Below are 21961 nucleotides of genomic sequence, written 5' to 3' on the forward strand. Positions count from 1 at the left end.
CTTCTCTTGGGGAGTTTTCTGGTTTCATAAGCTCAACTCTTCCCAACTCTATAAAGGCTAACCCACAACACAAGAGGGCAGGCTTTATCAAATTTAGTCATCACCCCTTTGCTATAAACTTTCACGGGCACACCTTAATTCAGACAGATTTGGTGTTGAGAGCATGAGAGCAAATCTAGATCACCTGATTATTTTGGTATATAATTGAAATGCAATTCTTTTCATGACTTGTCAACATTAAACTTTATTTACAAAATTCACCTACTTATTTAATTGATGATAACAACCAAATATTGTTCTATAGATGCTATAAAGCATGTAATGGTAGCTACAGTGCAACATTGTATAAATACACTGGTCAAAAAAAGGCTTAATTTTTTTTTTTTGGTGATTTAGAAATCTCAAAGTGAGACAATCATCAAAGAGCTGACCATATTTACGGTGTACACGTTTATTAGAAAGGCTGAGAGACAAGGTAGAGCAGAGGTGAAATGCAAAGAAGAAAGTGTTGTGTGTGTGTGTGTGGAGTTGTTAAAGGAATAGTTCACCTTCTGTTGCTGGTCCCCATCGACTCTCTCTCCTTTTAAATGGTTGTGGATGATGCGTGTCTTCAGCTACTTTTTGATTACAGAGACATTGTTGCTTTGACCATCCAGTCAACCAAACATGTCCCAGAATAACGTCAGTTCAGAAATGTTCAGTGGTAGCACTCAGCGGCAATGTGAGATCTGCAAATTTAGCTAGAAATGTGTCAGGTATATGTGAGGGCTTCCTTCAGCTCAACCGTTTGCCTGGAACTTTTACTCTAAATTAAAAGTAGTTTTGTGTACTAAAAACTTTTAAAGGTACTTCCAGGTATAGAAACTGTTATGTAACCCTGTTTGTTCGTTTGCATCTTTATTCACTTTAGTTCACTAATAGAAAGATGCTAATTTTCAGTTAAGCTGCTGAAATATGTCTTGCTTTTGATGTGAAGGTCATAGACCTTGCATGAAGGAAACTGATAGCTATTTCAACCAAAATATTTATGATTATCTGTCCAGATCTTGTAAGTTCACTTGTCAGAATCAGTCAACATTTACACACCCTCATGTATTTTGACACTTGTATAACATACCTCTGTGGAATGCAAAAAGACATGTTAGGCAGAATCTGCAAGCTTCTGTTTTCCATAGAATGAAAAGCTCACACACAGCTTTAAAGGCTTTAAAATCTATTACACAAGTCATATTGACTACTTTTGATTCTGTTACTGTGCTTTTTTTATTTTTTAGCGTGACCGCCCTTGTCCCCATCCACTTCTACTGTGTGTGTAAAGGAGAAGCATGAGCATTCTTCAAAATATCATCATCTATGTTCCATATAAGAAAGTCAAAAAGCTTTGTAGTGACACAGGGTGCTAACCATTTTAATTCGATTAATCGAAATAGACTATAACCCCAACTATTGCTGTTCTTACTCTTATGTGCACTCAGTCTTTCCAGATACAAGCCTTTTTTTTTTAGAACATATCACAGTTTTTATCATGATATAGTCTAAAAGAAGCTCGGCTAATCAGATTTGACCCACATATGAGATTGAACCTTAATTAGTCTGTCTCAAGAGATCACAGCAACATTTTCTAGTTTGTCTATAAGAGTTGTTAACAGTGCTGAAGTTTGTCAACATGTCAGTGCTTGTTCAGAAAAACATGATCTCCTAGATCCCCAATGCAGGTCCATTCAGATCACGATGAGATAAACCTGTCAGGATGGATGCCTGATGCAATTCCCTCCCTACCAGCCTTCCATGGAACATCCCACGTCTAACTGACAGCTTGTGTGTGTGTGTGTGTGTGTGTTTAGAGATCATGTGCTAATGTAGCTACTGTAGGAGTGTGTGTGTGTTGAGGTAGGAGGGGCATGCAGTGTAGAAACAAGCAGTGTTTCAGCATTTCTGACACACTTTGCAGCGTCACTGCTGTAGCACTGGGCTGTAAGACTCAAACTGTGGGACAGGAGCCAGAATGAGCCAGCTACACCTTCTAGGACCATCTTGAGAATATAGTTGAAGTTAGTTGTACACGTTCTAAACAGACCGACATCATGGGGGGATCCCAAAGCAAGAAGGGCAATGGGACAAACCCCATAAAACAGAAGAGCGTTAGCATGTAAGTTTGACATGTATTTCTTATTTTAACTTTATATGATAGATGTCATGTGTATATGTGCAGTAACACTCTGTTAATATTGTACCTGCTTAGATTCGAGACATCATTTCATGTGTTGTGTTTGCTAACACTTCCCAGTGCATGGTGTGACACCATAGGTGTGGCCGTCATGCTGGTGAAGTTTCTCATGGGTTAAAATGAATTCTGGGAACGTGCAAGGGTTAAAATGTGTCCTTTCTATGGTGGTTTTGCATAAAACAGGCTTCAATCACAGACTTCTTAGAAATGTTTAAATTAATTGTCTTAATGTAACGCAATGCTTTGGTAAAAGCAAACCCCAGCTCTTGTGTAAATAACCCCATGCCTTTTTTTGTACACTGACTAGTTTCAGGCCTTTTTGCAGTCTAGCCTATTTAAACATCTTTTATTTAGCGAGACGTTACTGTAAGCATGATAATATTGGCGTGACTGCTTTATTGGAGCGTTCTTGGAAAGTATCTTTAGTGGATCATGCTCATGCTCACAGAATTTGTTTATGTCTTAAAAAGCATCCATAAACCTTATTGCATTACCATCTGCAGTGGGTTGTAAAGGTGTAAAAATGACACCTCAGCTAGTCAGAAGTTCTTCTTGAGTGTTAGATCGATTTGATGTGACATCATTTGTGTAGCTTATTTTCATATTCAAAAGTACTGATGAATCATAATCTCTTCAAGTTCAAGTTGTAGTGCACTAAACTGCACTGTGTAGTTTTTTTCATGGGAAATTCTCCTTATGTGACCCCGAGTTCATTGAGTTTGTGTTTAATAAATTGCATTTGAATTAGAAAATCTGACACATGATGTATCTGATTGGGTCCAGTTTGCAAGACGTTTTATGGCAGATCATGACTGAACGTTTTTTACTTGTCAGGCTTTCATTCTGTGCAGGGTTTGTTGTACAAACAGACCCTAAAAATAGCATCTTTCATGCTGGTAACACTTCTTAGAAGGACACTTTAATCAATGTTTCCATTTTCCCAGAGTGCAGGTCTAAAATGTCCGGCGTTGTTTATAACTGGGTCATTCTGAAGTTAGTAATATTACAGTTTAAGTTTGAGAAAGACAGAATTGTCTGCTCAAACAAACATTCCTTTCTTTTTAAATGTATTGTTAATAAGGAGGTCGTCTGATGAATGTTGGTTCTGTTTGGAGAGGGTCGAGGGCCGGAGGAATAGCTTGGGGTTTTGGGGTCGGAGGGTGAATGTTGAAATTATATTCTGCATTCATACATATGATTAAGGCTGTTCATAGACAATCACATACTTGTGCTGAGTTTCTATATTGTAAGTGTATTATGTCAAGTTGTGCTACACATAGCACCAGTAGTAACGGCATACCTCAAAAAAAAAAAAAAAAAAAAAACCTTGCAATTAAAGGGTACAAGTTGAGGATGTTTATGAAAGCATTGAGTTAATGGATTAAAATCTACCAATACATACTGTTTAAAAATTTGGTTCAAAGATTTTTAAATATTTTAAGTCTCTAATGCTCACTAAAGTATTTGTTTTAAAAGTAAAAAAGGTAATCTTGTGAAATATTGTTAAAATTTGTAAATAACAGTTTTCTGCTTGCGTATATTTAAAATTGTAATTTATTTCTGTGACGTAAAGCTTAACTTTCAGGATTACTCCAGTCTTCAGTGTCACATGATCCTTTAAAAATCATTCAAAAATGCAGAATTGCTGCTCAGGATAAAACAGCTGTGCTGCTTTATATTTAGTGAAACTATAGGATAAACTTGATATTATAATATAGAAAAGTATGAACCTTAAATAAAAATCTGCTTGCATATATCTCCATTTAAACAGCAGATGTGGCCAGTGTGCTGCATTTTCAGCAGCTAAAATTTTTTTCAGAAGTTATTGGTTCAAAACATTTTGGTTCAATGCTTAATCTTTTAAATGAGTAAACATAACTACTTAATCTACTTTAGCCACGTTTTTGTACATTAGACACTCCTAGCTAGCTGAAACAGGCACTATTACAGATCTAAATCAAATGAGGCAAATTAACTCAATTAAATGATGGTGTTGGTGTATCATGAACATAAAAGAAAATGTAAAAATAGTTGTAAAAAAAAAACTGAGAAAGAGAGACACCGACACAATTACCTAATTTCGGATTTATTAAAGCTTGAAGTTTATATAGTTGATGTATGATTAAAGATAGTTCCCCTTTAAATCACTCATTGTAGCATTAGAAGTAGTTCAGTTTTTCACCACCAGGTGGCTCTGTGACTTTAGACTACACCTCATGAGGGAAGAGGTTGGTTTTAACCTACTGTATGCAGTGCTTAAAGGATTGTTTTTTTGTTTTGTTTTGTTTTTCTAGAGCAAACTCCCACCATAATTCTGCAAAATTCTAAATATATTAAAATTTAAACACTGTCACATTTTTCAACTTTCCATCTTCCCTAATTAATACCATCCAAAAAGTTTGGCTAAATAATTTCAGTAATTAAAATCTTGCTAATGCTCCTCTTATGTTTGCTTATATCATAGCAAACTGATAATTTTTGATTGCAATCTAAGCAAAATCTCATGTTGAGCTCCTATATCAAACCAGTAATAAACACTAAACTGAGTGTTTCTGGACACATTGAGATACACCATTGCTCTAAAGCAAGTGTTTTTTTTTTTTTCTCATGTGAGTTGTTTTTGGACAGCTGTTCTCCCGGTCTTGTGACTCCAGTAAAAATAACAATGATTGCTCGGCTACAAATAGACTGGATCTCTATATGGCTTTATATAGATTAAGTAACACGAAGCCTATCAGCATTGGAGAGGTGACCATTTATTGGTCAACATGTTCCAGTCTTTTCTGGAAATGTTAAGAGTTAAGAGTGTTTGTTAAGTGGACTGAGCTATTTTTGGCTCCCGTTAGTAAACGATGGAGTGCAGACATGTGAAGATGTGTTGTTCTGGATGCATGAGCTCCATTCTGACACAAATGACAATAATACTACAATTTCTCACACCAGTGAAGATTTGTTATGTAAGATGACTCTGCTCCCTTACTGGTGTGCTTCTGCCTCAGTCTAGTTCTGGCCGCCTGTTATCACATCTCTCTTCTACAGATCTAATAATTCCTTAAAGGCTAAATAACGAGGAAGGAATTGCTTCTTAAAGGCATCTTTTCATATGATGCTTGTTTCAAATGTTCTCAACATATTTCTAATCCTGCAGTTGAATAAGTTTGTGATGATGTAGTCTTAGCTAATGCAATGAAGTCTCCCTAGTAGCAGATGTCGTCATTCACACTCTACCAAGATTGGATGCTGAGAGCTTATGAGATATCGTGCTGAGCCTGGCACTGAACACAGAAATATGATGCCCTGAAGGTTATCAGAGAGCGTCATTGTTATGATGTGGTAAACTGGCCTGACATCACAAGTTCATAGTAACAGCCGTAACAGCTGTGTTTGGGAAATAAAGTGGCCCGAACAAAAAAATATCAAGTGTTAATTAGTCAGTTTACCCTTAATTTTTTTTTATCAATCACATCACATAATTTAAAAGAAAGTCTTTTTGGGTTGCTTCTGATTTTTGTTAAAAATGCAGCAACACTTTAAATTATTAGAATCCCATATGTTGGAATCTTGGCTCAGTTCCTTTCAGGTATGTTATAAAGATTCCAAAATGCTACTTTTGGGATTGACAGAAGTGGCTTTCATAAAGCAGAGCGTCTCTAGACAGAAAAATGTAAAACTCACTCTCACAGGCTGTTGGGTGGATCTAAACAGAGCTTCTATGGCTTCAATCTGTTCAATTCTCCAAATGTAGAATCTGTAATTAGAAGCACAGATGCACACTCCCTAAAGACTTTTCCCTCTGACCAAAATGATCTGAGAAACCATCATATTTAGGTCCGTGTGGGTTGCTTAGTGTCTTGTTAACGGTAAATGTTCTGAGATGTGTGCCCAGTCATTGTTTTGGGGAAATAGAGCAACGTTTCTTTTGAGAAGCACTTTCTTCAGTGGCCTGTTTTATCTTATATTGTGTTTTCTTTTATTCCGGCTTCTGTGGTGTCTCCTGCCAAGTTTTCCACGTGTGTTTGAAATGTGAGACCTCCTTGTGCAGTCCTCCTCAACTTGCATAACGGAATCTTAGCCTCATATCCTAAGCATGTGGAATTAAAACCTCACAAAACGCTCCTTAACGTATATGGGTGGGCTTTTATAAGGAAAAGTCCCCTCCAATGAAAATTGCTTGCTTTATCCAATCTCTTCACCAAAACATCATACACTCATTTACGTACGAATGTAAGTGAAATGGCTCTAAGAAATCCAAGCCTTGAAAGGAGATGTCAATTTCACAATTAGCATTAGCAAGTATTCTGGTACAGGCTTTCTAAGAAATATCGGCAGACGACTTGTGTGGAATGACCCATCATCTACATGGAGTTCAGATATATGTTACCCCAAGGCTTTAAGGGACATCTTCACGATCAATCATGTTACAGCCTTGAGAACTGTTGCTCTGGTTGTGCGGATTTACTTTGTGATGGCAACAAGGCCTCTCTGGGGTTGTATTTTAAGTCTGTTGACAGTGATCAAAGGATGTGGTTGTGGTGCAGAATGGAGATACTTGGTGCAGTATCCAACTAAATCCTTAAACACTGTATTATCCTGATTCAGATTATGCAATGTACACACCGAGAGCACTTAGTTCATGTTATAAACCTTTTATTTGTGTTTGATTTTTCAAGGCTAGCTCAGGACTTTTGTTTTGTTTAGATACTGTAGAGCTATAGTGGTCTATTTCCCATTAGAAAGGGAATATTGGGAATAAATGGTCTTCCTCAGGTGATCTGCTGAGGGATTCCAGACAGGTTGCAATGTATAAAAGACAAGTGAGAGAACAGGTTTTCCTGGTTGTGAGCTGGAGCTCAAGGCTAGAGATGGTTAATGGAAAAAAGATAGAGGAGGAGCTCAGCCTTGCATTCCACAGTCTCCACACCGAAACCATGGAGCCCCCCTTTCCCTTCTCTTCAGTCTCGGTTTGTGTTCCCTTCTGCCTTTCATGAGAGGCAGTTCTGCTTGCGAAGGAAGCTACCATTCCTACACCACGGGTGCTGTTGAATCAGCTGGAGCAGAGATACAGGCGTTCTCTATTCTCCTCCCCCCATTAGATTCTTCTCAATAGTCTGATCCCAAAAAGGAGGGGTGGACCGGGGAGTTAACTGGCAGCCAGCTGATCTTTGCTGTGGGAGTCTGTGAGGGGAAAGAAGGAGACTGCGAACTCTTCGTTACTCAGCTGCGCCGAGATAGAGGAAGCCGCGAGAGAACTCAACATCAACAGTCGCATGAGAGGAAGGAAGCAGTGAGGCTTTTGAGATGAAAACATGAAGCTCGGCTTCAAGACCACGTAAAGCATTGCCTGCCACTGAGAAAAAACATCTGCAAGAAAGGAGGAGAGAAATAGAAGCAAGGGGAGACTGACTCACTTGTTTGGATTCGCCCACAAGCTGTTCCTGTAGACACTTGGCGTGTCACCAGTAAGAGGTCAAAGATGTCTTGGCTGTCACCAGTGCAGTGGGCCAAATGGACCTGGTCAGCCGTTCGAGGAGGAGGGGAGGAAGAAGGTGAGACTGGTTTGGGGATGGACGACGAAGCCCTTCAAGAAGAGACACGAGAGGCTTTGCAAGGAGATCAAGAGGACGATGAAAGATCACATGGCTGCAGGCAAGTCTAGTTTCTTGTTAACTCCATGGCATGAGCAAGAAAACGAGGATGTGTTCTACAGGGGGATATGAAGTTGGGGTTTCAGGTTGCTTTTAAGAAAGGACGTGTGGGATATCAGTAATTTATAATGCTCGTTAGTTATTTTCTTACATCAAGTCCTTACTTTGAAAACGGGTCCAAGATCAAACCCTAGAGGCCAACCTTAGAAAAACTGCCCCCAGAGCCACCTGTTTGAGTCAGATGATGGTGTTAACTGTTCTGAGAGGTTGTGCAGACAGCCATGGCTTAGCAGTCGGCCACATGGATCAGAGCAATCCGAGATCAGAGGCTCTGAATGTCCATGTCTGATGGTGCTCTAGTCACGGTTGGGGAAACGTTTGTTCATCTACACGTGCGTTCTTGGTGTGTTTGTGGGTGTTTTCAACTTCATTGGGGGATTTCCTTAGGAAGTGTGCATGGCTCAGTGTCTAGCTGTTAGTCTAATGTGTCCCTGTGCTCAGATAAAGATCAGAATTTAAGCGTTCTCCTCTCCCAACCCCCCAACTGTGACAAGGCGAGTTTCCTTGGCCATAGATAACACTCTCTTTCCCAGCTCTGTTTTCTTTTGTTAAAAAGACGACACTTATTTGTCTATTACTCTGCTTCATTGGTTCATGCTATGACTAGCATTTATATTGCTACCGCTCATACTTGGGGCTGAAGATTTTAAGACATTCCTGTTCCTGACTATTAAGCTTTGGAGTTTAGGCCGTCCAACATCTTTGTGCGATAGACATGCTATTTTTTTAAGCATAACCCTAACATTGTTTTGATAGACTTGAATGCAAAAATGTAGTTTATCTTTATTTTTGTTTACGTAATATTAGTATAATACGTATCATCTAGGCAAAAAGTTGTTTGGCTTGTTTTCCCGAAGCCGTGTTGTTGACATCCCGTCCATGTGCTGTTGTTAAGATGTCTGCTAACATTTCTTTCCAGGAAGAGTCCTTTCTTTCCTAACACCTCGCAGCGTGAGAGACTGCCGCAAATTAATCACGACACAGAGCTGAACAATGGCCCAAAAGAGTGACAGGATCACGAAAGTTAGAAAAACACACAGTAAGCCACCCACACATTCTGTAGAGATCTACTAATTTCTATGGAGCTCAGTGTTAGTCAATACAAGCAGCATGAGTTGTGTGTGATGTAGTCGAGTGGTTTGTGTTGTGTTTGCGTTCGCCCAGTTAGAATAAGGGAACAGCGGAACGAAATGGATAATTTTGCTTTTTCTTCTAAACCTTTTAATAGCATAAATTACACAAGGTTCTTGTCTGTTGTGTTACTGCTTGTGTTACTTCCCTAACGGTATTATGGGACTGCAGGTGCCCTAGTGTGACAAGACTGGGCAGTTCTCCCAGACTTTGGGGACTGATTTTGCACACACACACACACACACATACTAAATGAACAATTCTTCCCCTTCAACTCATTCAACTTCATGACCATTATGCTCAAACATTAAAATATTGTCTATATGACAACTAGTGTTTGCCCTTTTTTCATTCAGTTACATTGACTGGGTCCTAATAAGTTTAAGAAGTCATATGTAACAAGTTGAAATCATTATTCCTTTAACTTAAAAAGCACAAAGGGTCATCTGGTCTGCTTTTGTGACACTTTTATGTCCTTTCTGAAACGTGAAGGCCTAATTGCATAATGCTTCTTTTGTTTTCCATTGAAGAAATAAGGTCATATGGATTCGGGAAAACATAAGGATCAGCAAGTCGTTTTAATGGAGAATTAAAATTTTTGGGTGATCTGTTGCTTTAATCTAGAAAGCTCTTCAGTGTTACCTCACAAAAAAACTTAAAAACAGACCTGATAAACCATAATATGCAGAAAGTATTGGTGTCACAGCTGGGAAACGCTGTTATATAATGAGGACATGATGTGCTCAGTTCAGTTTCAATTCACCCAAGGCTAAAGCTTTAAGCCACATGCGCAAAATGTGTCATTAAATATTGATATAATTTGATGAGTTTGTTTTATACTGACCACCCCTGATCCGAGATCAACATTATCCATCCATTTAAATCAAGCTATGCCAGGCAATGTCCTTTTGTCAACAGAGTGTGGATCAAAGATGTATACTAACCAAACTTTTTTTTTCTTCATTTTCCTTCAGTTCGGACTCAGAAGGCCAGTTTGAAACGCCTGAAGCTGAGACGCCTGTTCATCAGCCATATAAAGAGCCATCCACACTGGATGAACCAATCACAGAGAGCACAGGTAAAAGAAGACTTAACTAAGAGCCATCGACACAGACAGTAGATTTAGAGATGCCACAGAGCACCTGTCGCTGCATGTGCCTCTGTTCCTCTCATGCAGTGTGATGTTACCATGGCAACAAGACTAAAGTTTGTATCTATGTGGTTTTGTGTGTGTGTGTTGTACTATATGTGTGATCTTGTTACCAGTGTATTGAAGGTAGCATTTATTGTCATTCCTTAGCAGTGCTGGGAACATGGGCATGTTGGACCAAAATTATATTTTTAGTATAAATTATACTTTATCTAATAAATCAAAAGAGAGAACGTTCTCCCTTATGATTGAGTGGAAAAATTGCGAACATTTTTAGCATTGGTTTGACTGAATCATGAAAAAGAATTTGTTTGCAAATTGGGCACCATTCATAAGACCTGTCTGTCTTCCAAGCTAGATTTTGACACTCATAGATTCACAATCCAATTCCTTATACAGAACAGTTTCTTTTACTTAAACGCTTGCCTTGTTTTCTTAAAATGTTCCTCTCTGCCATCAGACATGTGTCCAAATTCAGGGGAGTGTACCATATCACTAACCCAAAACAGCTGCACTTCCCCAGACTTTTTTGAGGAATTTATCTGCCCATTACAATCTCATAAACGCTCTTAAATTGGACTTGTCTCTACCGTTAAGAGAATACATGAAAACACATGCATCTTTCTGTTGTTTTTATCTAAAGCCTTATTTTAGACTCTGGGTGAAGCTCTGATGAAGCCTTCCAGTGGTTTCATGGGTGAGGATGAAGAAATTTCGGTTGGCCCTTCAAAGATTCAACAGCATCGATGCATTTTGACCTCAGCCTGATTTTAATCATTGCAGACAGTATTAGTAATGTTTTGAGGTTGGAAAATAGGGGGTTGGATAAAGAGAGGCCCCTGACCCAGTGTGGGAAAAGCGCACAGCTTGGAATTCAGGAGTTTGGAATTGAACAAAAGCGCCTGCTCCTCTCAGAGCACGTTCATCAATGGATAAGGTCAAAGGCTCACAGCAAAGAACATCATGTGATTTAATTCTTTGCTCTAAATGCCACACACAGACAGTTTTCAACACACATTTTCACTCACTGACATAAAACTAGGGTTGCTAGCTCACTTGTGCCATTTTTCTAGTTTAATCATTTTTCTCCAGAAGCTTGATTGTTTTTTGTGAGTTTTGTGAGAAATCCAGCATACTTTAGGCTAACAGAAGTAGCTTTTCCAAGCCTACGTATCGTGGTTTGGATTGCTTGAGCAGACAGCCAGTAAAAGTCTGGTTCTAGCAGAGCACAATCCAGTTTCCACCACAGACATCCTCATCCTCACAGCTGTACAGACATACGCCAGTGTTAGTCGTCTGGAACACACATTTTCATGGCTAGCAGTGCTTTAGCCAGAATTTGTGGTTATGTAAACAGAAGCCTCATTGTGCCATCTCCACCCCAGACACCAAATCCAGCTGCGTCTTCAGCTTAAAGTCAGATATAAACTCTTGCTCACATTTGTTGCTTTTTGACGTCAGAGTAAACGATCATTATTTACTGTACAATTGCCTGTTCTACTCTAGATCAAGCTCAGTCATGTACAGTTTAATTTTTATGGCTGTTGTGTGTGTGGTATCTTTTAAGAGTAATATGTTGTGACAGCATTATGCATTAGCCTTGGATGAGTGTTCTTATTTTAGTTATGTTATATAATGGCTCTGAAATGCATTTGTGTTTTGAATATATTAGCTCATGCTGTCCATACCAGGCTCTTTCTGTTTTGATGAAATAAACATTGTTGAGGCATCACACTTCTACCACGAAGAGAACGCTCAAGTAACATCCTCTAGTGCTGGTTGCATAACCAGTAGCATCGTGCCTGATGATTCTTCTTCATTGGCGTTGCTTGTTCAAATAGCAACTGCTGTTTTCGTAGCCTGGATGTTTCTGGTTGTGGAACAGCATTTAACAGCCATCCTTATCTGGTGTGCAAACTGCTACAACATTTGTTACCTACAGAATAGGAATGAATTTCATGACCCTAAATTGGCATAGTAAATAAAACATAGAGCTGCTTAAAAGAGGTCACAGAACTTACAGGGATATTATGGATCACACCTGTCAAAAGGTTTATCCTTTGCAGAAATTAGTGAGTTTATAAATGTAGAATATGACCTTGACCTCTGGAAGTGATGTCAAGAGTGATCACACTTTAAAAGTGCTGAGAGAAAGAGCAGAATCAGCAGGAAGACTGGGTGTGGGCATTGGAGAGGACTTATGGAAGGTCTGTGAGTGAAATATTGTCATTACAGTGCTGAAGTCAGCAGTTGATTTAATTTCATACACACAAAACTAGTTCCCTACAATGATAGTTGGTAAAACTCAAGTTCCTCTTTTGTCCAGTATACCATTGCCTTACAGTTGCCAGACTAAAAGTTGTGTTTTTATGTGGTTTTCATGTTATGTTAATCTAGAATGGTGCTAAGAACTTTTTACAAGTCAGTCCCCTGAAGAAATCTGTGGTTAAGTGCCTTACATAAGAGTACAGTAGACATGGCTCATGGCTTAGTCCTTGTGAGGATCAAACCAGCAACCCTTCGGTTACCACCTCAGACCATCAACCACTATAGATATCCCTCAAACAACTTCACAACTCATGTCGTGTTAGCACTAACTGAACTCACAAGTTCAACTGTGAGAAACGGTCTCTTCACCACTGGACATGTTCTTTCTTGTATGTCAATATTTTGAACAGATAACAGCTAGTATTTCTCAAAGCTGCCTCAATCGGAGGTCATAAATCTCATTTATAAATAGACTGTCTCTTCCTGTCTCTAAGCAACAGACTGTTGCATCACAGCTCAGTGATGACTGCCAGCAGGACTGTTTGTCAATGGAAAGTGTTTCTAAATGGCTACTTTGAGTATAGACATAATTTCACATGTAGATGTGTAGTGTATCATTCTAGAGCCGCTTGAATTGGTACAGTTGTTGAGGCAGTTTTTCATTGTATCAAGGCAGAAAAAGGCAGGCTTCTTTTCAGTACATCTAAAATGGTTGTGTTTTTTATGCCTGTTGGAGACAGGGAAGGGAGGACTATTGTTCAGCTCTTTGCATCCTGAGCGAAGCATTTCCTGCCTTTTCTGTCGTAAGGAAGTCTGTTCTTTAAATGTTCTCCATAGGCTAACAATAGAGTATACTTTATGTGCTCTAAGAACATATAAAAGGAAAAGTACAGACACCCTGAAATGACAAGAAAAATATTATTAGATGTGTATGCTGCAATATTCTGTAACATATTGTTGTATACAAGTTTCAACAGGGTTTGTTTTCAACAATTTGTGGCCCATGATAAAATTATTACCTCTTCTACTTTTGACAGGTTTCCCAGAAATAAATCAGTTGAGCTCCATCACAGCCAAAACCCAGAACCTGACCCTGCACGAGAGTTTTCCTGAGGATGCACCTGCCTCGGTGGTGCGACAGAGCAATGTGGACCAAACCCCAACCCTGAAACTCAGGAACCAGCCTTCCTCTGCTGACATGGATATGGATCAACCCGATCCTGCTGAAGCAGGAACAACAGATGACACCAACATCTGCAACGGTCACATTAAAGAGCCATCCTCAAAGCCACAGACCAAGTCCCTCAAGCCTAGACCTCCTTCCCTTAAGGTGAAGGCCCCACTGAATGGAGTCGACCCCAACGAGGTGGATGACGATCCTCCGATACTTCCAAAGGGGAGCTACAAATTTGACCCTGATCAGTGTGATGATACTATAAATCAATTCGTGACTGAAGGGTCCAAGTTTCAGAACTCCTCACCTGCCAATGCCAGTATTCCTAAAACAGAGTTAATGGACGAAATGCCCGCTCAGCCAGTAATGATGGAGTTTGGACTTGATGATGCCGAAGCAAAGCGACCTCCACCCAAGAAGTCTGGAAAGAGGACAAGCAGCAAGCTGACTACTCCAAAAAAACAAAGACCAAAAGCTGCAGAGACCACAGCTCCACCACCAGAGACATCATCAGAACAAGACCAACCGCCAACTGAGAATGTGGCTCCCATGAGCGTTGATGATATTCCTATTCCTAAGAAATCCTACAACTTTGACCCAAGTCAGTGGGATGATCCCAGCTTTGATCCTTTTGGTGGGAACAGTAAACTTAATAACTCGCCAACACTTCCTAAAACATCATATCATTTCGACCCTGATAACTTTGATGACTCTATTGATCCTTTCAAGCCATCAAAGACCTTCGGTGGAAATGACACGATTAAACCAACGACTGAGAAGCCTACGGACAAACACAAACCAGAGGGAACAGTGGAGCAGCGGAAGAAAGCAGCACAGTCTCAGAAGAAAAACACAGACCGGATCATCACGTGAGTGACAGATGCTAGACAGACAGGCGAAACGTATCTTCTGTGTTGCATCTGTGGCTTTTTTGCATGTAACCTAGCTACTCTGCATAAAATAAGTGATGGAGCAATTTTCACCTACTAAACATTATCAACACATCAGTCACACCTTTTGTGTTATTTACCGTTGGTATGCTACCCTTTCTTTTCAACATCTCAGTTGTTGTTGTTGTCTAATCATGCATCTTTCATGTTGCACAATAGTTTTTCCCATGTAGACTACAATAGCAAAGTCTTGTTTACACTGTCCCAGTGTTTACAATTCACACTTTCCTCTAAACTATGGCATCCCCTCTACAAACTAACTCCTAATCGTTTGTGAAAGTCAGGAAGGTTAAACTCACTCCTACTTGTTTTCTTCATGCTTCTATCTTGCCCTCTAATGTCTGACGGCACGTCCCCTCTCCACATCCCGTCCTCTGTGTGTACTTCCTACCTCCCCTGTCCCTTCCTCTGTCATACTGTCCTCAGGATCACTGAGCAAGCGCGGTTTCTCTGTTTTCTATTGTAAGTATCCTCTCCTGCCCTCCTTTCCATATTTTCACTGTTGTCTTGCATTTGAGACCTGCAGGCATCTTGTGAAGAGCAAAAGTCTTTGGTTCCCGATGCTATTGTATAACTACCATTTATAACTACCATATTTGCAGGCATATTTGTCGCCCATTATTTATTTATATTGCAGCCTAAAAAAGTATGATAAATAATGGGTTTAACAAGATCTGTACATTGAGTGGTATTTGGTCATGTGATCTCAACATGGTGACAATCAAGAAATGGGACCACCGTGTAGAAAGTAATACAGCTTTATACAGGGGAATTATATGACTGGAGTTTTTATCTGATGTTAGTGTACATCATTTTTAACATGTTTATCCTTAAAACTTTTTTGGGGCAGTTGGAAATGAAAAACAAATATGTGCACGTTTAAGGAGACCAAGACAGAAGATAAAGATGTTTAAATATTTTTTTTTCTTCATACACCCCTGAAAATGGTTTAGAAAATAAAGTAATAAAATGTGCATTATACATTGGCAAAATATTCTAAACGAGAGCAAAATATAATCAAATGTCGTCCGATCAGCCAGATCTGATACTATCGGTATTACTGCTATCAATACAATACAAGTGCTTGCTAAAAGGTTTTTCAGTGTTTCTTGGAAGCATACACTGATTCTGTCAATATTCTTTTCTGCAGGAACTCATGTAAAGTAAAGAAGTATGAGAATCAGTCCTTAGTCCTGGATGTCTGCAATCAGGTATCATTTCAACACTGTCCAGCAAACTGCAAATTTTATGTTTCTTGGTTTGTGCATCTTTTACATGCATATGTACAGGACTGCAAAAGCATAACATAATATGTATATAATGTATACAAAGCTTCTAGATTTGCTGTATTTTCTTTTACTTAATGGTTACTGCAGTGACTCAGCAAACATCCTCCTTGTTCCCTCCCTCTCTCTCTCTTTCTCTCTCTCTTTCTCTCTCTCTCTCTCTCTCTCTCTCTCTCTCTCTCTGTGTGTGTGTATATGTACACAACACAAACTGAAACAGAATTGCCAGCAGTTCCCAAAACGGGTCACTTGTCTGCCTGTGCTTTTGTCCCAGAGAGTTTAAGACTCTATCAGGAGAAAAAAGTCTGAAGGGCTATGGCTCATTTTTTTAGAGTGTTGAAATATTTTGCCCATTCACAGATGAACTGCAGTGCTATTTTGTTCGCAGGAAGAAAGAAAAAAATTAGTTTACCATCATTGCAAAACCTGTGAAGTATGACCATATATCAATGTATATCATCTATAAAAAATTCTTATTCACTTTCTATATCACAGGAGAAAGATGTGCAGGAAGATCCTGCATCTAAACTGCCCCACCGTGTCCATCACGCCACAGATGAGGAGAAGTTAGCCTCCACTGTCCTGGGCCAGAAGGACGGGCCAGAGGAGTTTTCAGACTGCACCAAAACAACCATCTGTACCAAGACTGCAGACGGTGAGCGAGAAGTGCTCTGTCTGCTCTACTTGTAGTACTGCAGTGTTTATGCTTGGATAATAAATCAATAATCATTAGAGACTGGGGCAATCTGTCATTAATGAGGTTTAACAAGCACTGCTCTGTTAGGTTGGACAGACACGGAACTCTTATGAATGGGAAACAGACTTGTTCTGCTTGCTTCTCTCTCTCCTTTTCAGGAAAAAAGAACGGCCCTCTGTTCTGTTGGCACATTAATTTGTCCATTAAACAGTTAGTCCTGTTATTCCCATTACATTTTAATTAGTATCTTTTGTGATACATGAGAGCATAAGTTTGCCAAGATTGTGTTCTTTGTCACAAGTTGACAAGTTCAGTGTCACAGATATTGAAGAAATGTTCCTGGTTACCTTGTTAAAAGACTATTTTAGATCAAAAAGACATTATTCTAAAAGAAAGATGTTTGTTGTCATATTGTTTTATAAAAATGTGGATTTATTAGCCTCAGAAACTAGTCCGTTTTTTATTTCCCTGGTGACGTTGTGTCTAAGACTGAAGGGCTTGAAGCAATCGTTTTAACCAATAAGATCATAGCATTCCCTTTACATGATCCAATCAAATCACAGTGTGTACAATTAAGTTCCGCCCTACATGGATACTTCTGAATTTGACCAAGAAATTCTACAAAAGTTAAAATCGTTAGGATTTGTCGTTTAATGTTTGATCCTTTGTTTTCTTTTTATTTATTTTATTTTCTTTCAATAAAACGTGTAAATAAATGCAGAAGTAAACGCTTCTGAATTCAAGTATCTTACTAGAGTCTGTGCTGCCCTCTATTGGCTACTTTATGGATTATTTTTATATTATCTTAATTGTAAACCACAGAGACTGTTATAAACTGTTCACATACTTTTAACTGTTGAATATTTTCAGAAATCATTGTCCACTTGCAAAGTATCAGCAACAACAAAACTAATGATAAAATAGTGGGAAATGTTAGAGTCAGTAATAATCTGCCTTTCTTTTCAGACCTGCCAGTGGGCATAACAGACCAGTTTGATGAGAAGGAGCTTTCCTCTCCTGTAAGTTCTGTTTTGTTAGTGTCTATTAGATATGGCATATGATATTCATCCCATTTTTGTATGACTAAGTTCAACACATTAACTCCTAGCAGAGGTGCATTTCTGCCTGATAAGGATTCATAATTATTAACCCATTAATAGGATTATGATGTCCACGGGCCTTAATCTGCCCAAGGGCAAGCTAATAACTGGGTCAGAGGAAAGAGTGTAGTCATTGTTTCACCTCACCAAAAAATTTGGTATTAGAATTGATAAATGCAGAAGGTATAATAAATATATTTCAAAGTGAAATGCTAACTAAAGTTTTTTCTCTGATTGTGTTTACTCTGCAGAGCGAGAGTTTGTGTAAGAGTCAGACTCTCAGCTCTACAGACAGTGAGACCACAGTGAAGACGAGTCCAGGGCTGGATTCGATCCGTCTCAGTGAGATAGACAAAGCAGCAGTGCTCACACTGATCAGAGAAGAGGTAGTCCTCAGTCCTGTTACAATCTACAGTACATGTAAACACATGTAAAGCCATTAAACAACAAATAATAATTATTTATTGTACTTTTTGAATTGTATTTACTTTTAATTATTCAAATAATTACTATTTGAATATTTTTTCACAAATTTTATTTTTATTAAAAAAATTTAAATTGTAAATTTAAAAATTAAAATTAAAATTTTAATGTAGTTTTAAATTAAATTAAAAAGTGTTTCGACTTGTGATGGACTGTTTATAAAAGTATGTTTTTGTACCCGTAGATAATTGCCAAAGAGATTGAAGCCAGTGAGTGGAAGAGGAAATATGAGGAGAGTAGACTGGAGGTCACTGAAATGAGGTACATCACAATCTAGAACCCTTCCCAGAATGCACCGGAGAAGGTTTTATGCCCACACAGTACAGTCCCTACAATGAAACATTCTAACATTTATTTACTGATTTCCTTAGGAAAATAGTGGATGAGTATGAGAAGACGGTCGCTCAAATGATAGGTGAGTGATCTACCTCTCAGAGCTGATCAATGCAATTCTGAATATAAATTTTAAAGGTTACTTTGTTTATTTATTTTGTCTGGAATTTTTCCCAATACAGAAGACGAGCAGCAAAAGAACATAGGATCTCAGAAGAGCGTCCACCAGTTAACCCTGGAGAGAGATCAAGCCCTCGCCGACCTCAACTCTGTGGAGCGCTCGTTTTCTGACCTGTTCAGACGCTACGAAAACATGAAGACCGTTCTCGAGGGCTTTAAGAAGGTAAGACATCTTCTTGAATGTCTGAAGTGCTGACTATATAAATGATTCCTCTGGACACATCCAGATGTTTCTGCTGGTCTCTTGTCAGAATGAGGAAGTGCTAAAGAAGTGCGCTCAGGAATACCTCACACGCGTGAGGCAGGAGGAACAACGTTATCAGACCCTCAAAATCCACGCAGAGGAGAAACTTGACAAGTAAGAATGACACTTGCCATTAAAGTGATGCATCTGCATTTTTTTATCTTTAATCTTATGTATTTTATTGATAATATTGATTGATCTCAGATATGTGTATGTTTGTGCAGAGCGAATGAGGAAATAGCTCAGGTGCGATCTAAGGCTAACGCAGAGAGCGTGGCGCTGAACGCTGGCCTGAGAAAAGAGCAGATGAAGGTGGAGTCCCTGGAGCGGGCGCTCGAACAGAAGGTGAACTCTCACACATTCACCGTCACCCACAGCCCATGCAAATCAGCTTTTTAGTTTTCTAAGAAATCATTATCTAAAAGCCACATTATTTTTCCAGAATGAAGAGATTGAAGAGCTTACTAAGATTTGTGATGAGCTCATTGCAAAAATGGGCACCACGGACTAAGAGGAAGGAGAACCCAGCCTGACCAAGAACGCCGCTGGATCTCACATTGCTTTTTTTTTCCATTTTGGGAAGGAGCCACTTTTCCAGGCACTGGAAGAAACAAGATATGAGCTGAAGAATCAAATAAAAGAGTCCCAACTGTTTTACAGATTCACAGAGTGCTGATGTTGGACTATAATATGTTTCTTGGAGAGGGTGGGAAAAACCACCCACATATCTGATTCTGATGACTTTCTGCTGGCTGTTATGGCAGCTGTGTGTATGAGCGTTTGGGAGAGCCCTCTGGGTGTGTGTTCAGGTGGAACGAAACAGACATGGGATGACGCTCACTGGCCTTGTTCGTAGTTTACATGATCACACTGCTGCTATTTATAATGGAGGGAGCAAATCATATTATTTACAATTTTAGTTACATTACTTGCATTGGAAAGTACTGTAACCGGTGTAATTATTTGGTTCTATATTAGAGGTCCTGATACAAGTTGAAAAATATCCCGAGTTCAGTTCAAGATCAGTTGACAGCACTGGTGGTGTGATGTTGATTACCATGAAAAAGCAAAAATCTGGGTAACATTAAGGTACTTACTGTACAATGGAAGTGAATGTAGATGTAAACATTACTATATTCACTGTTTTAGTAATGTAGCCACAAGAAGTAAACCATATGCATTTTACCATGATTTTAGTGTGAAATTAGATGCTAAGCTTTCTGTGTATGGTTGAAAATAATTTTATGATTATGCTGACATGCCAACATAGTCTTAAACCCTAAACCACCAAAATGATGACTTGAACAGCTTTTGAGCTCAAATAATATTCAAGTTTTAACAGAATAATTAATGTAAGTACTTTTATGAAATTTATAAGCTGCAAATTTCTTTTAAATCGTCCAAAAATTGCCCCATTCGCTTTAATTGTAAGTGCCTCACCATTGCCTACATTTTTGCTTTTTTTCTAAAGAAAAAGAGGAACTATTCAATGACATTTTAGTCAGTGTTCTGCCTCAAATGCTGTAGTTTGACTTGAACCTGGAATATTATTTCATGGAGTAGCTTTTAGCATATTCAAAGCTTCTGTTAAAGAGAGTTTGTAGACGGTTGCAGATCCATCCGCTGCTTTCTTACTCTCTGTGTGCATAGGTGCCAAATGATCTTAATTTATCATATAAAGCGAGCTCTGGTATTACTAGATGTTCTGATGGGTTACTTATTTCTAGCAATGTGGTCATAGTCATCCAATCAAATGCTTGCTTGCAGAATTTTACAACACAAAAGCAAACCTAACAGAAAGCCCTTAAACTTTCTTTTGTTAATGAATTATTTTGGTTGCAAAGTCTGCATGAAGTACAGAGTTTATCACAAGTTTACTCTGTTTTATTGTGCTGTGTCAACTGGACCGAATCATATTCAAAACATTCACTGAAGTCATTTCAAGAATTGACAATCTTTTGCCAGACTTGCTAAAGTATGTGCCTAATGCTAAAGTGATGCTTTCAATTCGCTGTTGTTTCTTTTTCCTTTTGACCCACAATTCCTTTGTGCTATCTTATGCAATATTTCAGCTCAGAATAACCAACTGCCAAATGAATCCGCTATCCGAGTGCCAAACGTTAATGGGTCGTGTGGAGAAGTCGAGCCTGTAAATTGTCATGTTGTTGTTTCAGGAGCGAGTTGGTGTTGTTTACAGCACTCACTGACCTGTGTATATTTTTATGAGAAGAATATTGCTATTTTATTGTTTTAATAAATGTTTGTAAAGTGGAAGAGAGCAAGCGAGAGAGAGAGAGAGAGTTGCACAGAAATCCAGTTGACTAATATATATTTTGTGCATAAATGCATTCCCTGAATAAAGTACACATTTGCTTGATACCACTGGTTTAGAATTTCATGTATTGTTATTAACACTTTACAGTAAGGTTTCATTTGTTAACATTCTAAAGCATTTATTAAAATCAAAAGTTGTTTCTCTTAATATAATTTAATGGATCTGAGATGAACATGAAATAACAACAGTTTGGTATTTTTATTAACTAACATTAATATATACTGTAATAAATATATTGCTCATTTATTAGTTAATGCATTAAATGTTTACTAATGGGATCCTGTTGTAAACAGTCACCATTTATTGCAATAATTGACAGTCTTATAAAGTGCATAGATGCATGTGGCAGTAATAGTATCAATGATTATCACGATGTGAGTGTGTTGCATAGCTAATCTCTTCTTAAGAGGGATGTCTGGTGACCGGGTAGACCGGATATTAATATGTGCACTCACTAAGAGATTGTCCTTATGCTGAAGTCAGATATACTGCATTCAAAACCGTGCTGTGCTGCAAATACACAAAATCTGAAAATATACTGTACACAGATAACAATAATTGGTGAAAGTAGCCTGATGTCAGTCTGTGGCCATCTTGTAAGTACAGTACAATTGATTTGCAGAAGTCTTGCACTAATTCCAAAAAGGAAATCTGAATTCAAAATGTATTTTAATATCCAGATCATATCATTTCCCCTC

At 38.6% G+C, this 21961-nt stretch overlaps 1 protein-coding gene across 2 annotated transcripts; it reads left to right on the top strand.

Moving 5' to 3' along the window:
- Window positions 1-1938: 1938 nt before the first annotated feature.
- LOC113054253 (transforming acidic coiled-coil-containing protein 1-like) lies at window positions 1939-21309 on the top strand. Of its 2 annotated transcripts, none has more exons than XM_026219669.1 (13): window positions 1939-2149; window positions 10038-10141; window positions 13519-14524; window positions 15756-15816; window positions 16387-16546; window positions 17555-17607; window positions 17940-18074; window positions 18356-18432; window positions 18543-18586; window positions 18687-18847; window positions 18936-19042; window positions 19153-19273; window positions 19371-21309. In XM_026219669.1, the coding sequence occupies exons 1-13, from the start codon at window positions 2085-2087 to the stop codon at window positions 19437-19439; spliced, it is 2163 nt and encodes a 720-aa protein (XP_026075454.1). In that variant the 5' UTR covers window positions 1939-2084; the 3' UTR covers window positions 19440-21309. The 2 variants fall into 2 exon arrangements, with proteins under 2 accessions (XP_026075454.1, XP_026075453.1); XM_026219668.1 differs by lacking the exon at window positions 1939-2149 and adding an exon at window positions 7191-7873.
- The last annotated feature ends 652 nt before the right edge of the window (window positions 21310-21961 follow it).

This window comes from Carassius auratus, chromosome 35 (assembly GCF_003368295.1).
Source record: "Carassius auratus strain Wakin chromosome 35, ASM336829v1, whole genome shotgun sequence".
NCBI lineage: Eukaryota > Metazoa > Chordata > Actinopteri > Cypriniformes > Cyprinidae > Carassius > Carassius auratus.

Excerpts from the sequence above, each read along its gene's own strand:
- LOC113054253 (XM_026219668.1), top strand. The coding sequence starts at position 7,701 with ATGTCTTGGCTGTCACCAGTGCAGTGGGCCAAATGGACCTGGTCAGCC. Across the intron at positions 14,525-15,755 it reads AACACAGACCGGATCATCAC|GAACTCATGTAAAGTAAAGA; the intron begins GTGAGTGACAGA and ends TCTTTTCTGCAG. Across the intron at positions 18,075-18,355 it reads TCACACTGATCAGAGAAGAG|ATAATTGCCAAAGAGATTGA; the intron begins GTAGTCCTCAGT and ends TTGTACCCGTAG.